This window comes from Taudactylus pleione, unplaced genomic scaffold (genome assembly GCF_031769625.1).
Source record: "Taudactylus pleione unplaced genomic scaffold, aTauple2 ptg002133l, whole genome shotgun sequence".
Classification (NCBI taxonomy): Eukaryota; Metazoa; Chordata; class Amphibia; order Anura; family Myobatrachidae; genus Taudactylus; species Taudactylus pleione.
In genome coordinates this window covers 285,194-307,300 of record NW_028286527.1, presented here as the reverse complement: position 1 = coordinate 307,300, position 22,107 = coordinate 285,194, and the positions used below count along the sequence as shown (strand labels likewise).

Sequence of the window (22,107 nt, the reverse complement as noted above, 5' to 3'; positions counted from 1 at the left end):
CATTCCCCTACCCTGTCCTGCTGCCTTCCCCGCTCTGTGCCCTGTACCATTCCCCTACCCTGTCATGCTGCCTTCCCCGCTCTGTGCCCTGTACCATTCCCCTACCCTGTACTGCTGCCTCCCTCGCTCTGTGCCCTGTACCATTCCCCTACCCTGTACTGCTGCCTCCCTCGCTCTGTGCCCTGCACCATTCCCCTACCCTGTCCTGCTGCCTCCCCCTCCCTCTGTGCCGCCATCATTCTGTGTTTGCTCTGTTTTATTGCTCTCCTTCCCTCTCAGCGGTTCTATACAGTGACTCATTACACTGTTGGTAACATGACTCTGGTGGGGCTACTCTCCCTGAGGGTGACCAGAGGACCATATAGAGGCTGCTTTTGTTACATATATATCACCTGGAGAACTTTGTGTAGTGTGGACGCATTTGTTGGTAATTAGCCCACAAGTTTCCCATGTGTATGTGTCAGGGAGGTCTAGATGGTTTTGTGGTTCACCAACATCACTGGCTAATGAGGCTTCCTGCTCTGTGATGATGGCTAGGGAACGATACCCAGCAAAGTCTGCATTTAGGGGGAGATATACATTGGTGATGTGCCATCTGCCTGAGGCTGGATCTATTAATTCCAGACCAATATGGAATGTTTTGAGTTTGTATGTTTTTCCTACAACTCTTCAAAATCATAGTGGTAGATTGATTGGCTTCTGATACAAATTAACACTAGTGTGTGTGTATATGTGTACATATGGTATGGTTTGTAGTTTGTAAGCTCCACTAGGGCATGGCCTCATGTGAATGACTAAATATTCTCTCTAAAGTGCTGCTCAGTATGTCTGTGCTATATAAAGCGCTGTGAGTAATAATAATACAGTTATTGTATTTCCAGCAGATGGACGCACAAGCAGGAATGACTTGGAGGGACATCTCATCTTGTCTACAGATATTAAAACAGAAGATAACATCACACAGGATTCTCCAGGAGATAATCCCATTACACTTAATATACATCCAGTACCTCACAGTGCAGCTATATCATCTGATTTTTATAATTATGCGGACTGGGCTCCTGATACCTCAGCTTTTGTTACAAATAGTGCAGCTCATACACCTGATAAATTATTTCCGTGTTCTAACTGTGGGAAATGCTTTAAACATAAATCATATCTTGTTACACATCAGAGAAGTCACACAGGTGAGCAACCATTTTCATGCTCTGTGTGTGGGAAATGGTTTACACTGAAATCACGTCTAGTTCTACATCAGAGAAGTCACACAGGTGAAAAACCATTTCCATGCTCTGAGTGTGGGAAATGTTTTAAAAATAAATCAAATCTAATTACACATGAGAGAAGTCACACAGGTGAGAAACCATTCCCATGCTCTGTGTGTGGAAAATGTTTTAAAGATAAATCAAATCTTGTTACACATCACAGAGGTCACACAGGCGAGAAACCATTTCCATGCTCTGAGTGTGGGAAATGTTTTGCACAGAAATCAAATCTTGTTACACATCAAAGAAGTCACACAGGTGAGAAACCATTTCCATGTTCTGAGTGCGGGAAATGTTTTGCACAGAAATCAGCTCTTGTTACACATGAGAGACGTCACACAGGTGAGAGGCCATTTCCATGCTCTGAGTGTGGGAAATGTTTTATCCAGAAATCAGCTCTTGTTACACATCAGAGATCACATAGGTGAGAAACCATTTCCATGCTCTAAGTCACACCTTGGTAGACATGAGATTTCACACAAGAGAAAAGCATTATATGAGCTGACACAAAACAGGGTTGTAGCAGCACTCCAGGAACACAGTATTTTAACATTTGAAATTATCCATCTTCTGATAATTGGGATGTGTGCTATTTATATAAAAAGAGGAATGTACACGCTAGGGAAATCCTAATAAAGAATGAATATAGGGTTTGCTGAAGATGTAATACAAATGTATAATACTTTAATATGATCTATCCCAGGGGCAGTGACAGATTTTGCTATCTATGCTGTCAGGGGGTTATTTGGATGTTGCCAGAAGCCGCTGTCGAGGTTTGTTACCTTCTTGCTCCCCTTCCGGGATGCCGTATTCTTCTGCCGCAGCTTCAGACAGCCTCATAGATGCCAAACTAAGATGGCGCCTGCTGGGAGATCAGGACACTGGGCAGCCGCACATACTTCTGGGACCACTTGATGACGGGCACTGGCTCAGCTGTTGGCCATTAGTTAATCTTCAGCCTTGCTTGCTATTGGTGCAATATAGTTTAGAAACGTGCAAGTCCAGCGCCATCTTGCCGGTTATAGCATACCCTAGCGCGTGTATTCCGGTTCCTGTCAGTTGGACTTTTGATCGTGAGAGACTCTTCTGCATGGCTATGACTCCTGTGGAACATCTATTTGTGCACTCGCTGTAGTTGTCATCTAGAGCAGTGTCACCCACGTGTAAGACCAGGCGGCAACCTAAGTACCAGTGAGCATTTCCAGCTCTAAGGGAATATTCATAGAAAAAAAGGGGGTTAAAGGGACAGGGGTTGTCTTGAGTGGTGCATTGTTATCAAGTAAAATATAACCTTTATTAATTCAAATATAAGGAAATGGGGAAAGGGGTAATGGGTCACACCATGCCTATTGTGATTGCAAGACTACCCTTGTTATAATGACATCATGACTATCTCAGTATCATCTAGTCACATTCAGGGGTGCTAATCAGGGATATATCACTACTACATTACACAAGAAAATAATCCCATTACCAGTGCTCAATGTCAGAATAATGCTATAATATCACTTTTATTACTAATCATTAATTTCCACCTAAGTGCTTGGGTTAAAACACAGCAAAACACTCAATCGTGCTCAGTCACCAGTGTCTAACTCATACACTAACTAGTGCGCTGCTGTATGTGACAATATTGTGAGAATCACTATTATAATTACCAAGTAAGTATATTTATTATATAGATTACAATCAGTAGTATAATATAGTGTGTGTATATCTCTTGATACAATAGATATTAGATTATAGCTACTTAATAGTCATATTTGTTATCTTCATATATAAACTCCATCATGTGAGATCAATATGCTATAATAAACACATTTAATCTTTCATATTCTCCGTGATTCTTATTGAACTTGCATGCCTGGATAGGCCCATCCTACATATTTGTGTGTAATTTGAATGAGATTTATTACACAGGTCAACGAAATTTATGGTATTGAAAGATTTTTTTAATAATACTTTTATATTCTTAATTATACTCCTGTGTACATCAAGAAATAGTATATTAAAAAAAATTACCACATCACATTTACCTTTAAGGGGGTTACAAACATTTTTAAGAAAATACAAGAAGTTTAATTGTTTTTGACATATTTATTGGGAAATACGAAGTGTAGATGATATTACTGTGTTTTTGTCTTAATTCTATAATAAAATAACAATAAAATCAAATAATAATAGAAACAAAATCATAATTATTGAAAAAATCGTTAATATCTTGGGGGGGTTTTGTCTTCAAACTTCGTTTTTCGCTTATAAGCTTTTTCTGTGTATCATCCAGCAGTAGTCAGCCATCATGCTGACGTCCCAATTACCCTGGTACCTTCTTTCTACATCTTTAACTTCTTGATGGAACCGTTCACCCTCTTCTTCATTGTAGTGTCCGAGATTATTCGGGAAATGCTCAATATGGGAATTCAAAAAATGTACCTTTAAACTCATATTGCAGCCAAGGTTTCTGTCATTATTAAGCATTTCCCTGTCTATTTCTTTGTAGTTTAGATACTTGACATTGCCTAAAAATTTAAACTGTACTGTATGTGGTGTGTACTGTGTATGTACTGTGTGTGTGTAGTGTGTACTGTGTATGTGGTAGTAGGCAGGGGTTAAAATGAGCCGGCACAGGGCAAAACTGTTGCATCTGTTGCATCTGTTTCCACCTTCGCCAGCTCACCTTGTAGTTGTGTGGTGCAATGTTCCTTTAGACAGTATGGGGTTTAGGCCCTTAGTAGATTTCAGCTCCAGGCCCATGTGGACCTTGCAGAAAACATGATGTGATATGCAAAATCGGGAGTCATTTTTCGTGTTCAGAAGCCAAAAATCTATACGTATGTTAAAAAAGCTTTTTCATCGCAGACGTGTTATTAATCTGTTTGGAGATCGCAGACCTCCGGAGAACCGGCTGCACGGGGCTCACGCACGCCGGAGCCGGCTCCGGCATGCGCAGTGAGGGGCCACTGACCCGCTTGCTGTGCACTCACGAGCGGATCTGAGTCAGGCCCAGAGTCCCCTGCCTGGTCACTGTCTAAAGCAAAATCAGCCGGGATTGGCTGCTGAAAACACAAATTATGCAATAGACAGCAGCTGAGCACAATATCTGAAACTTTAGCAACAGAGTATAACAAAAGACCACCCGATTTATCCAGACATCGGAAACGAGATTTAAGCAGGCCAAATGTACGCTCTATCACAGATCTAGTAGACTTACAGTATGTGTTCGATTATAACTATGCTCAGCAGGAGAAACTGGAAGTGCCAACGGGGTCAGAAGCCAACAAAGACACCCATACCCAGAATCACCTGTAAATAAATTCAAAATATATTTAATAAACAGATCTAAGCATGCGTAACATTACTAAAGTGGCAATGTCTAAGGTACTGACCCAGCAACTATCCCTCCGGCATTTGTCCGGCATAATGATCATGAAAGCATGAGTGATTGAGGATGAAGGCATCATGACATGAGCCAGGGTAGCCGACTACAATACTCATGATTTTCATTTTTGTATCACACACCACCTGCATGTTAGTAGAATGGGCATGGTGGCTATTTAGGTATACATGTGCCCTGGCCCTAGATGGTCTCAGTTCAATGTGTGTGCAGTCAATAGCACCCAAGACATTTGGCATGCCTGCAATACCATACAAAGCTACCTTGCCACTGTGTCTCATGGCGAGGGAAGCAGATGCAGGAATCCATAAGTGGCTGAAATGAGGCCAGTACCTGGGTGAAGTATCTGGAGAAAGTGGACTGGGATATGGACTGTTACTCTACCAGTAACAGACTGATAATTCCCAGTAGCCAGAAACTGCAACACAGCCAGAAGCTTATGCAGGCCTGAGACATAGTGGGAACGTGCTGTGTCAGGGTCTAGGTCCAGTTTGACTCGGTCATACAGATGGAAGATGTTATGGTTCAGCCGGAACATCTGTATGACCTCACCATCGGCCAATGCGTTCAGGTTCAAACACCTCCTAAAGAAACATGCCCTGCGCAAGCTTTGGGAAACCGGCATTACCTCCTGAGCTTGCTCAGTTTCTTGCTCCTGGTTGCTTTCAGCCTGCTGGTAGAGCCCCATAAATCCCAGCCACATCATATTCCCGGCAGTGCTGCAGAACTCTCCAGACTAATGTACGCTGCAGCTTTAGCCACTTTTATAGGTATCATCATTGTGTTGCCAATAAGTGAAACTACAAACACCTGTGAACACTTCCAAACTCGCCCAAACACTCATCTCAGGAGGTCGTCTATTTGAAAAGTATTTAGTGGTGAGTTTGTTATTTTCTCTCATGAGTTTACAAACTCGATTCTTGGTAAATTTGCGAGTTGTATGGTTTCCTATGGGAAGTAATTGCGAGTTTTGGCGATGGTGTATTTGGGGGATTTTAGAAAACACGTACAAGTTTTGATGTTTGTTTTGATAGAACACACCTGTTTTTTCTTAGTAAATTTGCGAGTTTGAAGAACAGGCTAAACTCACACAAACTCGATTCTTAGTAAAATTACCCCTAATAATCTTATAACATTGAATTAACGGTTCACACATTTTACAGTATATTATTTGATTAAAATTAAATGACTACTTTATACTTGGCTATCAAACACTGTCACTACTACATAATAGATTGTGTCCATTCAGGGGCGTGAATAAATAATGCACACACTATTAAAGGAAAGGGGATATAATTTACAGAAATATTTCTATAGGACTGATAACTTCTTTCACAACGCAGAAGGTGGGTTGCACTGGGGATTTGTAAATGCCTACATCCCATGTAAGACCCCTTTCACAGTTACAGACCTTACACACCAATAATGCCAGGTCCGTGACAGGGTGAACTTTTATACACCCATGGTGGCTTCCTGATTGGAAAACGGGTACATTGGATGCAGATTATTTCAATCGGAGCCTTTTTTAAAACCTACTTAACTGGAGATAAATGCTCTGCAGACGCATCTTTGAAAAAGTGATGAAGAATGAGTGAAAACAGTATTTTGTGTGAAAAAAAAAGTAGTCCCATCAAATTTGGGGTATGGGAAAATGGATGGTAGCATAGTTTAATGTGTGTGATGTGAACTTTTAAAAAGCATGAAAAAACACCCTGCTACATGTACCCACAATGCCAATACCTGGCCCCGCATTGCAGACGCCCCAGAAGACCTGGCCCCCCATTACAGACACCCCAGAAGACCTGGCCCCCATTACAGACACCCCAGAAGACCTGGCCCTCCATTACAGCTGCCCCAGAAGACCTGGCCCCCCCATTACAGCTGCCCCAAACCTGGCCCCCCATTACAGCTGCCCCAGAAGACCTGGCCCCCCATTACAGCTGCCCCAAACCTGGCCCCCCATTACAGCTGCCCCAGAAGACCTGGCCCTTCATTACAGATGCCCCAGAAGACCTGGCCCTCCATTATAGCTGCCCCAGAAGACCGGGCCCCCCATTACAGATGCCCCAGAAGACCTGGCCCCCCATTACAGATGCCCCAGAAGACCTGGCCCCCCATTACAGATGCCCCAGAAGACCTGGCCCCCCATTACAGCCACCCCAGAAGACCTGGCCCTCTATTACAGACACCCCAGAAGACCTGGCCACCCATTACAGACGCCCCAGAATATTTTGCAAATTTGTCCTCCCACTTTGTACTTTTCCACCCCAAAATTGTCATGAGTTTTTTGGGGTGTTCTGGTTTTTTTTTTTTCCTATTTTTGTGGCTGATTAGTTTTTTGGGCAGGTGTACCAAGGGATCTAGGTGGTTGGCCAACATCTGCACCCCAAAATATAGATTTTGCATCTTTTAAAACATGACATTGAATGGAGAATCTTTTTTGCCTATTACATTGCACTGACTTTGTGCTTAGGCGAATTGGTCCCGGAACGTAATAAGGCGAAAAAACACACATAGGCGAAAAAGAGCAAATGGCGAGACTTGTTTGCTAACTTCACCTTATCGCAGGTAATTGAATATTACCCATAGGGCCGTATTCAATTAGTTTTGCACCCGCAAAATAGAATCGCATACCGGACTTTTCACCAACATCACGTGTTTTGGATGTAAAAACGTATAGTGCGCACCCCCGCTATTTGCCATATTCAATTCCAAACCATGCGAAAACGGGACCCGACGAATGTGAAACAGGCGGAAAGTGCTGTTAGAAGTGGGGAAATTAGCCTGAACCCCCCAAACAGATGCACTAACATTGGGGATCAATATAGATGAATACTAATAGCCCTAATAAAGCTATTTTGGGTACTTAAGTTCTCACAATTGCTTACTATTAGCGTCCTTGTAAAAGTGGTGAAGAATGGCATTAAGCAGTATTTTTTGGAGAAAATAAGTAGTCCTGTCACATTTGGGGTACATGAAAATGGGCGCTAGCATATTTTAAAGTCTCTAAAGTGAACCTGTGAAAAACGCACCTGTTACAAGCACCTGCAATCCTAAAAACACCTCACCCGTCCTTGCAGACCCCCTAGAAGTCTATTTCGCTGCTTTTTATGCTTCTACCCCAACTTTGGACTTTTATGCCCCCAATTTCAAAGTACTGTTTTGGGGTGTTCTTATGTTTTTCCCTGATTTTTTTGACAGTTGTCCTCTGAGGGGCTGTCCCAGGGGTGTTGAATGGTTTCCCCACCTTTGCACCCGGAATTTTTTTCGCCTATTACATTGCATTGACTTTCCGTGTATTCGAAAAGCGTCTGGAATTGAATACGGCGATAAGTTTCCTCCACGCGAAAAGCCGAGATCGGCGATACTTTTTGCAGGGTCTCGGCTTTTCGCGTCTAATTTAATACGGGCCATAGGGTCTCTTTGAATACATATATTACAGTGCATACTTTAAACATTTTTTACCTTGAAATTCTCCAATTTCAGGGCCCCGTATATGGCCCTACAGGTCTCGGGGTTGATGATGCCCAATGCCTGGGGTGACATTAAGGTTCTAAATTTAACATCAGCCAGGGCTAGGAAGCTCAGGGTAGCCACCAGCCTCTCCTCAGCCGATATCGACGTCTGCATGATTGTATCCTGCCTCTGGATGACAGGGGTCACAAGCTTCAACAACTCCTGGAACGTCACCTCGTCCATCCACAAGAAATTCCGGTAGTCACCCAGGCTATTCTTGAGCAGAAGAGGCATGTGGGACATGGTATCACTCTGCAGCAGCCACTCCTATGTCCAACAGGAACGAGGCCTTCTCCTCCTCTCAGCCCTCTCCCTTTCAGACAAAAGCCTGACTTCTGCGTAAGCAACCATAACCCGATGGCATATAGGATCCATAGTAATAGCACAATATACAGGCAAGCCAGAAACAAAGCAGAGCAAATTAGCAATGCAGCGTTCAGCAGGTATAAACCAGACCAAACTAGCCACAGAGCAAGAAATGCAGATTATAAAATGGCCGCCACCTTTTCAAGGGAAATCGTTCAGCGATATCGTTGGTCAAAACCGCTACGTGTGTACACATTTGTGTGAGCATCATTTATAACCCTGAATCCTAAGGTGTACATATAAGGAGAGTGGGATTCATGTATAAAGAAACCTCTATATGTGTATAAAGCACCATGTGAGCTTATAGTAAGCATCTGTTACCTTGTGATTTATACACACGTGTGATTGAAGGTTTTCTTATTATCACCTTTGCTGTGTTAGTTCTCTGTGGGGCCGTCACCTGCATGCGTTTAGCCTGTACTCAGGGTGTGCTAGTGACTATCAATCAACTATCATTTTCTGATACAATTTCTATATCATTTTATTCCATATTCTCCAGCTGATGAACATTTGGCGTATCTGAGGGTACAATGTCCATTTTATTCTGGATGAAGACACCGCTTTGGCTGAAACAAGTTTGGCGCAAGATTTATTCCCCTTTTTTCCTTATTGTATATATGTTTTACCAGATTTGGTGACTTGTATAAAGGGTTTGGTCCTACTGTAGTGCCCAATATTAGGTGTCTTTTATTTACTTGTTTTAACCCACAATCTCGTCATACATGGTAACTGATGGCTATTACCAGGAATACAAGGCAGAGACAATGACCTGTCAACTGTATTAGAATTAAATAATGAATTCAGCTGGTTCATGAACAGACTACAAGTCATATTCCTCTATAGTACTGTGACTGGTCTGCAGAACTATCTGTATGTATAATACCGTTACTAGCAGACAGCTAGGGGAACATTTACTAAAAGGAGAGTTTTAGAAGTGAAGATGTTGCCCATAGCAACCAATCAGATTCTAGCTATTATCTTCTACAAGGTGCTAGTTAAATGGTAAGTCGAATCTGATTGGTTGCTATGGGCAACAACTCCACTTCTAAAAGCTCACTTTGGTAAATATACCCCCTATAGTCACCTCAAGAGCATATAGGCCCTCATTCAGAGGCGGTCGCAAGAAGCGATCGCTCTCTGAAAGAGGTCGGACGCTTCTTTTTTTTAGTGCTGCCTCCTGGTTGCTAGCTAAGCTGTGGGTTACCACCCACAGCTTTAGCAACTGACCAGGTTGATGGTCACGATAGTCAAGACCATCGCAACCATCGGGGCTTGCAACGAGACCCTAAGGTTGGGTCTCGGCAACCGCAAGCCCCAGGAAGCTTCCTGCTCTGATCGAGCAGGAAGCTCCCCACTGACATCACTGCTGATGTCAGTGCGGCCGCCCACAAAATGGCAGGCATTCCTTAATGAACACCTGTTTGTGAAACCACCCCCCCACCCCGCCTACAAAATGGGGCGAGTTGTCGATCACCACCGACAGCCGCCCCTTTTGTAGAGAGCTCCGGAACTCAGCGTAGGAGACCGGGTCTGAATGAGGGCCATACTGTGATGTGTAACAGTGTGATGTGTGTATACCCCTATAGTCACTCCAAGAGCATATAGTGTGATGTGTATACCCCTATAGTTACTCCAAGAGCATACATTGTGATGTGTAATATGTGTATACCCCCTATAGTCACTCCAAGAGCATACATTGTGATGTGTAATATGTGTATACCCCCAATAGTCACTCCAAGAGCATACATTGTGATGTGTAATATGTGTATACCCCCTATAGTCACTCCAAGAGCATACAGTGTGATGTGTGTATACCCCCTATAGTCACTCCAAGAGCATATAGTGTGATGTGTATACCCCCTATAGTCACTCCAAGAGCATATAGTGTGATGTGTAATAGTGTGATATGTATACCCCCTATAGTCACTCCAAGAGCATACATTGTGATGTGTAATATGTGTATACCCCCTATAGTCACTCCAAGAGCATACAGTGTGATGTGTGTATACCCCCTATAGTCACTCCAAGAGCATATAGTGTGATGTGTATACCCCCTATAGTCACTCCAAGAGCATATAGTGTGATGTGTAATAGTGTGATATGTATACCCCCTATAGTCACTCCAAGAGCATATAGTGTGATGTGTATACCCCCTATAGTCACTCCAAGAGCATATAGTGTGTTGTGTATACAGTACCCCCTAGTCACTCCAAGAGCATATAGTGTGATGTGTAATAGTGTGATGTGTGTATACCCCTATAGTCACTCCAAGAGCATATATTTTAATGTGTAATAGTGTGATGTGTATACCCCCTATAGTCACTCCAAGAGTATATAGTGTGATGTGTAATAGTGTGATGTGTATACACCCTATAGTCACTCCAAGAGCATATAGTGTGATGTGTATGCCCCCTATAGTCACTCCAAGAGCATATAGTGTGATATGTGTATACCCCCTATAGTCACTCCAAGATCATATAGTGTGATATGTGTATACCCCCTATAGTCACTCCAAGAGCATATAGTGTGATGTGTGTATACCCCCTATAGTCACTCCAAGAGCACATAATGTGATATGTGTAATAGTGTGATGTGTAATAGTGTGTCAGGACCATGGCGACCATCGGGGCTTGCGACGAGACCCTAAGGTTGGGTCTTGGCAAGCGCAAGTCCCAGGGAGCTTCCTGCTCTGATCGAACAGGAAGCTACCCACTGACATCATTGCTGATGTCAGTGGGGCCGCCCCCAAATGGCAAGCGTTCCATCGGAAATGCCTCCGTTTGGCCGGCCACCCCCCTCCCAAATGGGGTGAGCTGTCAATCACCATCGACAGCTCGTCCCATTTGGTGCGAGACCCATAGCGTCGGAGCGCCCGTCGCTAGCCGGGTCTCACGCATGCGCACATCGGAGCCGCCACCGACATGCCCAGTGGGCAAACATCGACCCGGTTGCGAGCGATCAGCGCTTGCAACCGGGTCTGAATGAGGGCCATAGTGTGATGTGTGTATACCCCCTATAGTCACTCCAAGAGCATATAGTGTGATGTGTATACCCCCTATAGTCACTCCAAGAGCATATAGTGTGATGTGTAATAGTGTGATGTGTGTATACCCCCTATAGTCACTCCAAGAGCATATATTGTAATGTGTATACCCCCTATAGTCACTCCAAGAGCATACAGTGTGATGTGTAATAGTGTGATGTGTGTATACCCCCTATAGTCACTCCAAGAGCATATATTGTAATGTGTAATAGTGTGATGTGTGTATACCCCCTATAGTCACTCCAAGAGCATACAGTGTGATGTGTAATAGTGTGATATGTGTATACCCCCTATAGTCACTCCAAGAGCATATAGTGTGATGTGTAATAGTGTGATGTGTATACCCCCTATATTCACTCCAAGAGCATATAGTGTGATGTGTAATAGTGTGATATGTGTATACCTCCTATAGTCACTCCAAGAGCATATTGTGTGATGTGTTATAGTGTGATATGTGTATACCCCATATATTCACTACAAGAGCATATAGTGTGATGTGTATACCCCCTATAGTCACTCCAAGAGCATATAGTGTGATATGTGTATACCCCCTATAGTCACTCCAAGAGCATATAGTGTGAAATGTGTAATAGTGTGATGTGTGTATACCCCATATATTCACTACAAGAGCATATAGTGTGATGTGTAAGTGTGATATGTATATACCCCATATATTCACTACAAGAGCATATAGTGTGATGTGTATACCCCCTATAGTCACTCCAAGAGCATATAGTGTGATGTGTAATAGTGTGATATGTGTATACCTCCTATAGTCACTCCAAGAGCATATAGTGTGATGTGTAATAGTGTGATATGTGTATACCCCATATATTCACTACAAGAGCATATAGTGTGATGTGTATACCTCCTATAGTCACTCTAAGAGCATATAGTGTGATGTGTAATGTGTGTATACCCCAATAGTCACTCCAAGAGCATATAGTGTGATGTGTAATGTGTTTATACCTCCTATAGTCACTCTAAGAGCATATAGTGTGATGTGTATACCTCCTATAGTCACTCTAAGAGCATATAGTGTGATGTGTAATGTGTGTATACCCCCTATAGTCACTCCAGGAGCATATAGTGTGATGTGTAATGTGTGTATACCCCCTATAGTCACACCAAGAGCATATAGTGTGATGTGTAATGTGTGTATACCTCCTATAGTCACTCTAAGAGCATATAGTGTGATGTGTAATGTGTGTATACCTCCTATAGTCACTCTAAGAGCATATAGTGTGATGTGTAATGTGTGTATACCTCCTATAGTCACTCTAAGAGCATATAAGGCCTCATTCAGAGGCGGTCGGAGGATGCAAGCGGTCGCTCAGAAACTGGGCGGCCACTTGCATCCTGACCGCCCGCCTCTGTTGCGGTTGTTAGGCTGTGGGTTAACACCCACAGCTCTAACGACCGCTCGGGTGATGGTCGCGATGGTCAGAGACCCCCATAGTGTGATGTGTGTATACCTCCTATAGTCACTCCAAAAGCATATAGGGGGTCATTCAGACCCGGTCGTTAGCGCCGATGCGCTCGGACCGGGTCGATGGCCCCCCACAGAGCATGCGCACGACGGTGCCGGGGTGCACATGCGTGAGACCCGCTACGACCGACAGCGCCGGTCGTAGCGGGTCTCGATCCAAAGGGGGCGAGCTGTCGATGTTGATTGACAGCTCGCCCCGTTTGGAAGGCGGGCCGGGGGGGTGGCAGCCCAAACGGGGGCGTTCCCATGGGAACGCCTACCGTTTGGGGGCGGCCCCACTGACATCACTAGTGATGTCAGTGGAGAGCTTCCGGCTCAGACAGAGCCAGAAGCTCTCCGGGGCTTACGACAAGGGAGACCCTACCCTAGGGTCTCGTTGTAAGCCCCGATGATCGCGATGGTCTTGACCATCGTGACCATCACCTTAGGCGGTCGTAAGGCTGTGGGAACCCACAGCCTTACCACCGCAAAGGAGGACATCTAGAAAATTCAAGAGGTCCTCCCCTCATTCAGACCGACCGCACGCTCTGTGCGACCGGCTCTGAATGAGGTCCATAGTGTGATGTGTAATAGTGTGATGTGTGTATACCCCCTATAGTCACTCTAAGAGCATATAGTGTGATGTGTATACCCCAATAGTCACTCCAAGAGCATATAGTGTGATATGTAATGTGTTTATACCTCCTATAGTCACTCTAAGAGCATAGTGTGATGTGTAATGTGTATACCCCCTATAGTCACTCTAAGAGCATATAGTGTGATGTGTATTGCTCCTATAGTCACTCTAAGAGCATATAGTGTGATGTGTAATGTGTGTATACCTCCTATAGTCACTCCAAGAGCATATAGTGTGATGTGTAATAGTGTGATGTGTGTATACCCCTATAGTCACTCTAAGAGCATATAGTGTGATGTGTTTACCCCCTATAGTCACTCTAAGAGCATATAGTGTGATGTGTAATGTGTATACCTCCTATAGTCACTCCAAGAGCATATAGTGCGATGTGTAATAGTGTGATGTGTTTACCCCCTATAGCCACTCTAAGAGCATATAGGCCCTCATTCAGAGCCGTACGCTCTGAATGAGGGCCGCCCTCCATAAAAATGGAGCGTCCTCCTGGACGCTCGTATAGCTGTGGGTCACCACCCACAGCAGGTTTTCAACCGCAAGCTCCGGAGGGGAGGCGTTCCCGTGGGAACGCCCCCGTCAGGGAGGCACGCCCACAAAAGGGGGCGTGCTGTCAATCAACATCGACAGCACGCCCCCTTTGATCAGACACAACGAGCGAAGGACTTTCCTTCGCTCGTCGCGTCTGGCGCATGCGTACGACGGAGCTCCCTCCGTCGTGCGCATGCTCAGTGCAGAACATCGACCCACTTGCGAGCGGACAGCCGCTCACGAGTGGGTCTGAATCAGGGCCATAGTGTGATGTGTACTGTGTGTATACCTCCTAAAGTCACTCTAAGAGCATATAGTGTGATGTGTAATGTGTGTATACCTCCTAAAGTCACTCTAAGAGCATATAGTGATGTGTAATAGTGTGATGTGTATACCTCCTAAAGTCACTCTAAGAGCATATAGTGTGATGTGTAATAGTGTGATGTGTGTATACCCCTATAGTCACTCTAAGAGCATATAGTGTGATGTGTATACCCCCTATAGTCACTCTAAGAGCATATAGTGATGTGTAATAGTGTGATGTGTATACCGCCTAGTCACTCTAAGAGCATATAGTGTGATGTGTAAGTGTGATATGTGTTTACCCCCTATAGTCATTCTAAGAGCATATAGTGTGATGTGTAATGTGTGTATACCCCCTATAGTCACTCTAAGAGCATATAGTGTAATGTGTAATGTGTGTACCCCCTATAGTCACTGTAAGAGCATATAGTGTAATGTGTGTACCCCCTATAGTCACTCTAAGAGCATATAGTGATGTGTAATGTGTGTATACCCCCTATAGTCACTCTAAGAGCATATAGTGATGTGTAATAGTGTGATGTGTATACCTCCTAGTCACTCTAAGAGCATATAGTGTGATGTGTAATGTGTGTATGCCCCCTATAGTCACTCTAAGAGCATATAGTGTGATGTGTAATGTGTATACCCCCTATAGTCACTCTAAGAGCATATAGTGTGATGTGTTTACCCCCTATAGTCACTCTAAGAGCATATAGTGTGATGTGTATACCTCCTAGTCACTCTAAGAGCATATAGTGTGATGTGTAATGTGTGTATACCCCCTATAGTCACTCTAAGAGCATATAGTGTGATGTGTAATGTGTGTATACCCCCTATAGTCACTCTAAGAGCATATAGTGGGATGTGTAATAGTGATATGTACATACCGAATGTCCATAATGAAACAACTCTTTAGACAAGATAATCAGCGCTTATCGTAACTGATGTCCATAAAGACAACTGACTGCTAATTATTTTAGCCTGTTTGGGCAATTTATCTCCTATAATAGATGTGTAATAGATCATATAAAACAGCTATTTGGGGATTTGCCATTCCTGTAGGAACTACATGTATGATAACCGGCACCAATTGGTAGTAACCAGATAGGCTTAGTTAGGCATCTGATCTACAGATGAAAGGCTTAATCTGTAATCTGTACTATTATGGGACCCTAGTAATCCAGATCATTATATATACTGACAGGTCATACGTTACTGGGACACTGGTTGTTGAGCACACATTTGTATAGAATGTTACTATTAGTGGAACCCATTTATTATTGTCTCTCTGGGATACATTGTACCAGATGGCTCCTGCAGATAGGGGGGAAAGGCTGCTGTTAATACATCACCAACACACATATTAGAATTACCACCAAATGTTGCTCATTGACTATATATTTACAAGAAGCCACTATAGGAATAAGCACATAAATAATATACAGCAGCACACTTTGTGCTTATCACATTTCTTTCTTTAACTCACAATATTTATGTCACAACTCTCGGATGGATTATGGATGCGGCCCGTATTTGGGAATTTACTAGACCTATGCCTGAGGCGTGGAGTTTAATGTGCCGGCGGTATTCACCAGGGACCCTCGCAAGAAGGTATGGACTTGGCTGTGTCCGACACACAGGTCGCGGCCCTCAGGATAGGTTCCCTTATACAGATGCTGGTAATCTCTGGATGCAGTGGAGTAGACATATTGCTTAGTCGAGAGGCCGGGTCAGAACCAAATGGACTAGATGGGACCAGGGAGCGGGCGTAATCAGGTTACAGGGGATAGCCAAAGTCAAAACCAGAAAACAGCTGCAGTACCAGGGGTCAGGCGAAATCAGGGTCACAAAACGAAGCCAAGGTCAGGAACAAGTCACGGAATATGACAGGAATGCTGGAGTATGGGAAATGAGCCTATACTCTGGCACCTATGTGCTGCCAGAGACTCCCTCCTATAGGGAGGACTTGAATTCTCGCACCAAAGGCAATTAGCGTTTGGTGCGCCTGCCCCTTTAAATCCAGAACAGGACCGCGCGCTCCTAGGAGAGCCGCCGCTGCCTGTCATAGCCACCGGGGGGAGCTGGAAGCATCGGCAGGGGGCGCCCTGGACTCCTCACCCGCTGCCTGACAGACCAGTGTCGCCGGACCCTGTAAGTGCACCCCGGAGTCTGGCGCACTGTGACAATTTACACATTTTAGTTGTTACTTTATTCTTATTCAGATTTCACTGACAATGTTTAACAACATTTTATTGTAAAATAATAAAAGTTATGTTATAAAATAATCTTGTGTGACATTATAAAACTTGTTTTCTTCTGTTGGTATACAATTACAATGGTTGTCATAGGTAGAACCCTCTGAGATATTATGGAGATACAGTAACTTGATAAATATGGAACATCTGAATTTATAATTCCTACTATACTTGTGCATAAGTATTTCCTTTCCTCTATTCTCTTGTTGTATAAGCCAGTACTGCTGCAAACTTAATTAATACCCATCAGGTCATGGATATTTTATGTATTTTATGATGCACAACAAGATTTGCTTTCTGTGTAAAACATTTACCACAGTCAGAGCATGGAAATGGTTTCTCACCTGTGTGACTTCTCTGATGTACAACAAGATATGATTTCTCTGTAAAACATTTCCCACACTCAGAGCATGGAAATGGTTTCTCACCTGTGTGAGTTCTCTGATGTGTAACAAAAGATGATTTATATGTAAAACATTTTCCACACACAGAACATGAAAATGGTTTCTCACCTGTGTGACTTCTCTGATGTGTAACAAGATATTTCTTTGTATAACATTTCCCACACTCAGAGCATGAAAATGGTTTCTCCCCTGTATGACTTCTCTGATGTGAAACAAGTTCTGATTTCTGTTTAAAACATTTCTCACACTCAGAGCATGGAAATGGTTTCTCACCTGTGTGACTTCTCTCATGTACACCAAGTTGTGATTTCCGTGTATAACATTTCCAACACTCAGAACATGAAAATGGTTTCTCACCTGTGTGAGTTCTCTGATGTTTAACAAGATCTGATTTCTGTGTAAAACATTTCCCACACTCAGGGCATCGAAATAGGTTCTCACCTGTGTGATTTCTCTGATGTATAACAAGATATGATTTCTGTGTAAAACATTTCCCACACTCAGAGCATGGAAATGGTTTCTCACCTGTGTGAGTTCTCTGATGTATAACAAGATCTTTTTTCTGTGTAAAACATTTCCCACACTCAGAACATGGAAATAGCTTCTCACCTGTGTGACGTCTCTGATGTCTAACCAACTCAGATTTATATGCAAAACATTTCTCACACTCAGAGCATGGAAATGGCCTCTCGCCTGTTTGACGTCTCTGATGTGTAACATTAACTGACTGACGTATAGAACTTTTACCAGATTCAGAACAAGATAATAGTGTATCACCTTTATGAGCTGTACTGTGTGTAGCAAGATCTGAATTATTAGGAGAGCGTTCTTCATGCTTAGAGGGATCAGATGACATATGCACACTGTGAAGTGCTGGATGTATATTTAGGGTAATGGAGTTTTCTCCTGGAGAATCTTGTCTGATGTTATCTTCTATTTTAAAATCTAGTGACACGATGAGATCTCCCTCCGAAGTTTTTCTGCTTGGTCGCCCATCTACAGGAAACAAATGTATGAGAACAGAAATAACTGTTTACATTGGGGTGCAAATGATCTTGGATGTCTAAGTGCTTTCTCAAACTTAACATTGTTAAGACTGAGCTGATCATCTTCCCAGCATCTGGAGTCCCCTCACCTCTCTCAATTTTACTATCCATCGACAACCTCACCATCCCTTCTATCTCACAAGTCTGATGTCTTGAAAATATCCTTATCTCCGCCCTCTGCTTCAATTCCCACATTCAGTCCCTCTCCCAGTCTTGCCACTTCCAACTTCGAAAGATCTCAAGGATCAGACTCTCACGCACACAGGAGGCAACTTAAACCCTCATCAAACAACTGTTCATCTCTAGACTGGACTACTGTAACCTCCTCCTGTGTGGCTTTCTCAAAACCCATATCTCTCCACTATAATTTGTCCCCAATGCTGCCGTCTCATCTTTTCTAAACTACCGCTTCTACCTCCACTCTCCCAAAGGTCCTATACTGGCTCCCCATCACTTTCAGAGACCAATTCTAACGCCTCTCACTCACCTATAAAGCCCCCACCCAACTGTCTTTCCCTACATCTCCAACTACTCTCCCATCACCCACCTGCCTCTGACAATTCCTGGCGCCTCACCTCTCAACTCATTATATCTTCCAACTCCTGCCTCCAAGACTTTGCCTGTTCTGCTCCCCACCGCTGGAACTCTCACTCTCTCCAAAGCTTCAAACAGACTCTAAAAACCCACTTATTTACTAAAGCATCCCTGCTCGCATTCTAACCCACCTCTCTATGCTACTCAGTCACTGTCATTCCCCTCTGTGTCTCCCGTCTGTCAGCCCCTACACCTATAGAGAGCAGGGCCCTCTTCCCATTTGTGCTTTCGCTCCCCTGACCTATACTCTTGCCTCCTCTCCAATACTAACAATGGCACCAAACCATTGGGCTCAGCCCGTGCTGCTTCTGTGGTTACTGTGACTGTATGAGCTGCAATGTTGTTATAGCTGGTATTCCATGTGCTACAATGTTTTGTACTGTAAGTCTTCTGCACTATTCCCTTGTTAGGCTTGCAATGTGTTCTGTTTATATACTGTGTAAGGCAATGCTGAACCCATATAAATAATGATTAATAATAATACTATTAGTCCACAATGTATAATTTGAATTTACAAACTACTGTACAGCTCATTTATTACAATAATAACTGTACATACAGCAGATATGGCTCTTGCTGCACAGATAAAACACAACACAACGGGATTACCAAGCAGACGGCATAGACCCAGCCATGGTGACATGTGGTGAGTAACATTCCCCAAGCTTACACATTGCCCAGCTACTATCATGGGACAGGAAACCACATAAGCCAGTGACACTGGGCAACCAGTCACTTTTCTCACACACACTGGAGACGTGGAAGCACAGTTAAGGTGCCCATAGACTAGACGAGCTGACAACGACTCCACAATTAGTACATTGTAATCGTGCAGTCGTTTCTCAGTCTGTGATGAGTCTGCGCTGAATAAGCAGTCGTTCAGTGCAGGCTCATCAATCATCTGCAAACATGCTCAACCTGACGATATCGTCAAGTTGTCCAGCATGTTTGCCCGATGATAGATGTCAGAAACGACCAGCGCGCATCGCTGGTCGTTTCCGACTTTAAAGTGCCTGATTCGCGGACGATTTGCAAGCGGTTATCGTGCAATCGCCTGTCAAAATCGTCTAGTGGATGGGCACCTTAACTGTGTACACTAGCAGCATGTCCCGGCCACCGGTTACACTACTCACAGGTCTCCAGGTGGACACAAAGGTAGCAAATGACAACAATGGGAAATGGCCACTATATGTCCCCCTGGTCACACTCAGGTGCCACAGTCCCATTGTCACAGTCACACTACTATTATAGGATGAATCATTAAATGTAGACAAGCATTGGTGGAATCACTGTGCAATAATAAGTGTGTGCTTATAGCTGTGTGTGTGTATACATGGAGTTTGTTGTGATGTGAGAGTATATAGTTTTATAGTGCAGGGAGGATACTGGTCAGATCTCTGGGCTGGTAACACACAGTGACATGATGTGAGGAGGAGAGCAGGAGTATAATAGGGGCTGATGGCTCCTGATGTATGAGATACACCAGAGAGTGTGGGGAGGAGACTGGTCAGATCTCTGGGCTGGTAACACATGGTGACATGATGTGAGGGGGAGAGCAGGAGTATAATAGGGGCTGATGGCTCCTGATGTATGAGATACACCAGAGAGTGTGGGGAGGAGACTGATCAGATCTCTGGGCTGGTAACACACAGTGACATGATGTGAGGGGGAGAGCAGGAGTATAATAGGGGCTGATGGCTCCTGACTCCCACACTGTGCAGACACATTTTACAAATTAGTTTCCACTGACAGAGGATGGTGTAGGATAAGAGATTGCTGTAGTGACTATTACTCACCTGTGCTGATATCTGTAGGGATTTCCTCCTCCTTACACAGCTGATAGTTCATCACATAAGTCTCTTCTTCTCCCTCTATATCTTCTGCCTTTATATCAGTCACATACGTCTCTTCTCTCTCTATATCTTCTGCCTTCATATCAGTCACATACGTCTCTTCTTCTTCCTCTACATCTTCTGCCTTTATATCAGTCACATACGTCTCTTCTCTCCCGCTATATCTTCTGTCTTCATGTTAGTCACATACGTCTCTTCTTTTCCCTCTATATCTTCTGCCTTTATATTAGTCACATATGTCTCTTCTTCTTCCTCTATATCTTCTGTCTTCATATGAGTCACATATATCTCTTCTCCCTCTATATCTTCTGCCTTCATATGAGCAAGCTCATCACTCTAAAGCACCCATAAAATTATGTTGGATTTAAATGAGATTAGAAAACTAGAATATCAATATATAAGTGGTTAATAATACACACACAGCTTCTCTACAGATCATATAGTGACAGTCACTTAAATATATTGGTGAGACCCTACATCTACCTGATGCTCCTGTGGGATCCTGTGATTCTCCTCTGTACAATCCTGTGAATAAAGAGGACGGGGACATCTCTCTGGGATATTTCTGTTATTGGGTCCATCTGTAGGAGACACACAGTGACTGAGTACATTGTATATATGTGATTATCAGATGATGTGTGTATATAGGGGGCACCCATACCTGCTCGCCCCTGTACAATAAATGGCAGTCTCCACTTACCCAGTGATGTGAGGGGCCGGTGATTCTCCATCATCACGTCCTTGTACAGACTCTTGTGTTCCCTTATATACTCCCCCTCCTGCATGGAGACATAGACAGTGACATCCTGACACCTTATAGGAACCTGACACAAACAATGATACAGTCATCACCCAGACACATCCCCTGGTGTTACTGTATAATGTCCCATTCCCAGCAGTCACCTCTCCAGTCATCACCCAAACACATCCACTGGTGTTACTGTAGAATGTCCCATTCCCAGCAGTCACCTCTCCAGTCAACACCCAGACACATCCCCTGGTGTTTCTGTATAATGTCCCATTCCCAGCAGTCACCTCTCCAGTCAGCAGCTGAATGATCTTGTTGGCAAGTTCCAGGATCTTCTGGTGATGAGTCTCCAAGTCCTGCTCAGTCCTCCTGACTCACGGGGACGGGTGCTGGGTGTCTTACACTCACAGGATGTCTTCCTCACTACTGTGTAATACTATCTAATGGAGGAGACATAACTATAATATCAATTTAACTCCACCTACAAGGAGCTGTTAAATAAGTGATCACTTTGCATAATATACAAGACTATTTCACAAAAAAATATTTTTAACAATCTCCTATATACAGGAAAATGTAGAGTATACAGTATCTCCTATAGCTCCGACATCTTTGGGTTAGTGACAAAAAGCAAACAACATACTGCGAGCAATGTAATAACAACCCAACTCT

General features: G+C 43.7%; 1 protein-coding gene and 1 pseudogene across 1 annotated transcript in view; one reads left to right on the top strand and one right to left on the bottom strand.

Annotated features, from left to right (window-relative positions):
* LOC148435665 (uncharacterized) overlaps window positions 1–22,107 on the bottom strand; it is a 131,242-nt gene that overhangs the window by 30,082 nt on the left and 79,053 nt on the right. The window contains exon 8 of the mRNA XM_088465676.1: window positions 17,071–17,887. Coding sequence (XP_088321802.1) covers window positions 17,071–17,887 — 817 coding nt within the window. The remainder of the gene's footprint in view (window positions 1–17,070; window positions 17,888–22,107) is intronic.
* The window catches only part of LOC148435666 (uncharacterized), a 79,252-nt pseudogene that overhangs the window by 16,307 nt on the left and 40,838 nt on the right, over window positions 1–22,107 (top strand).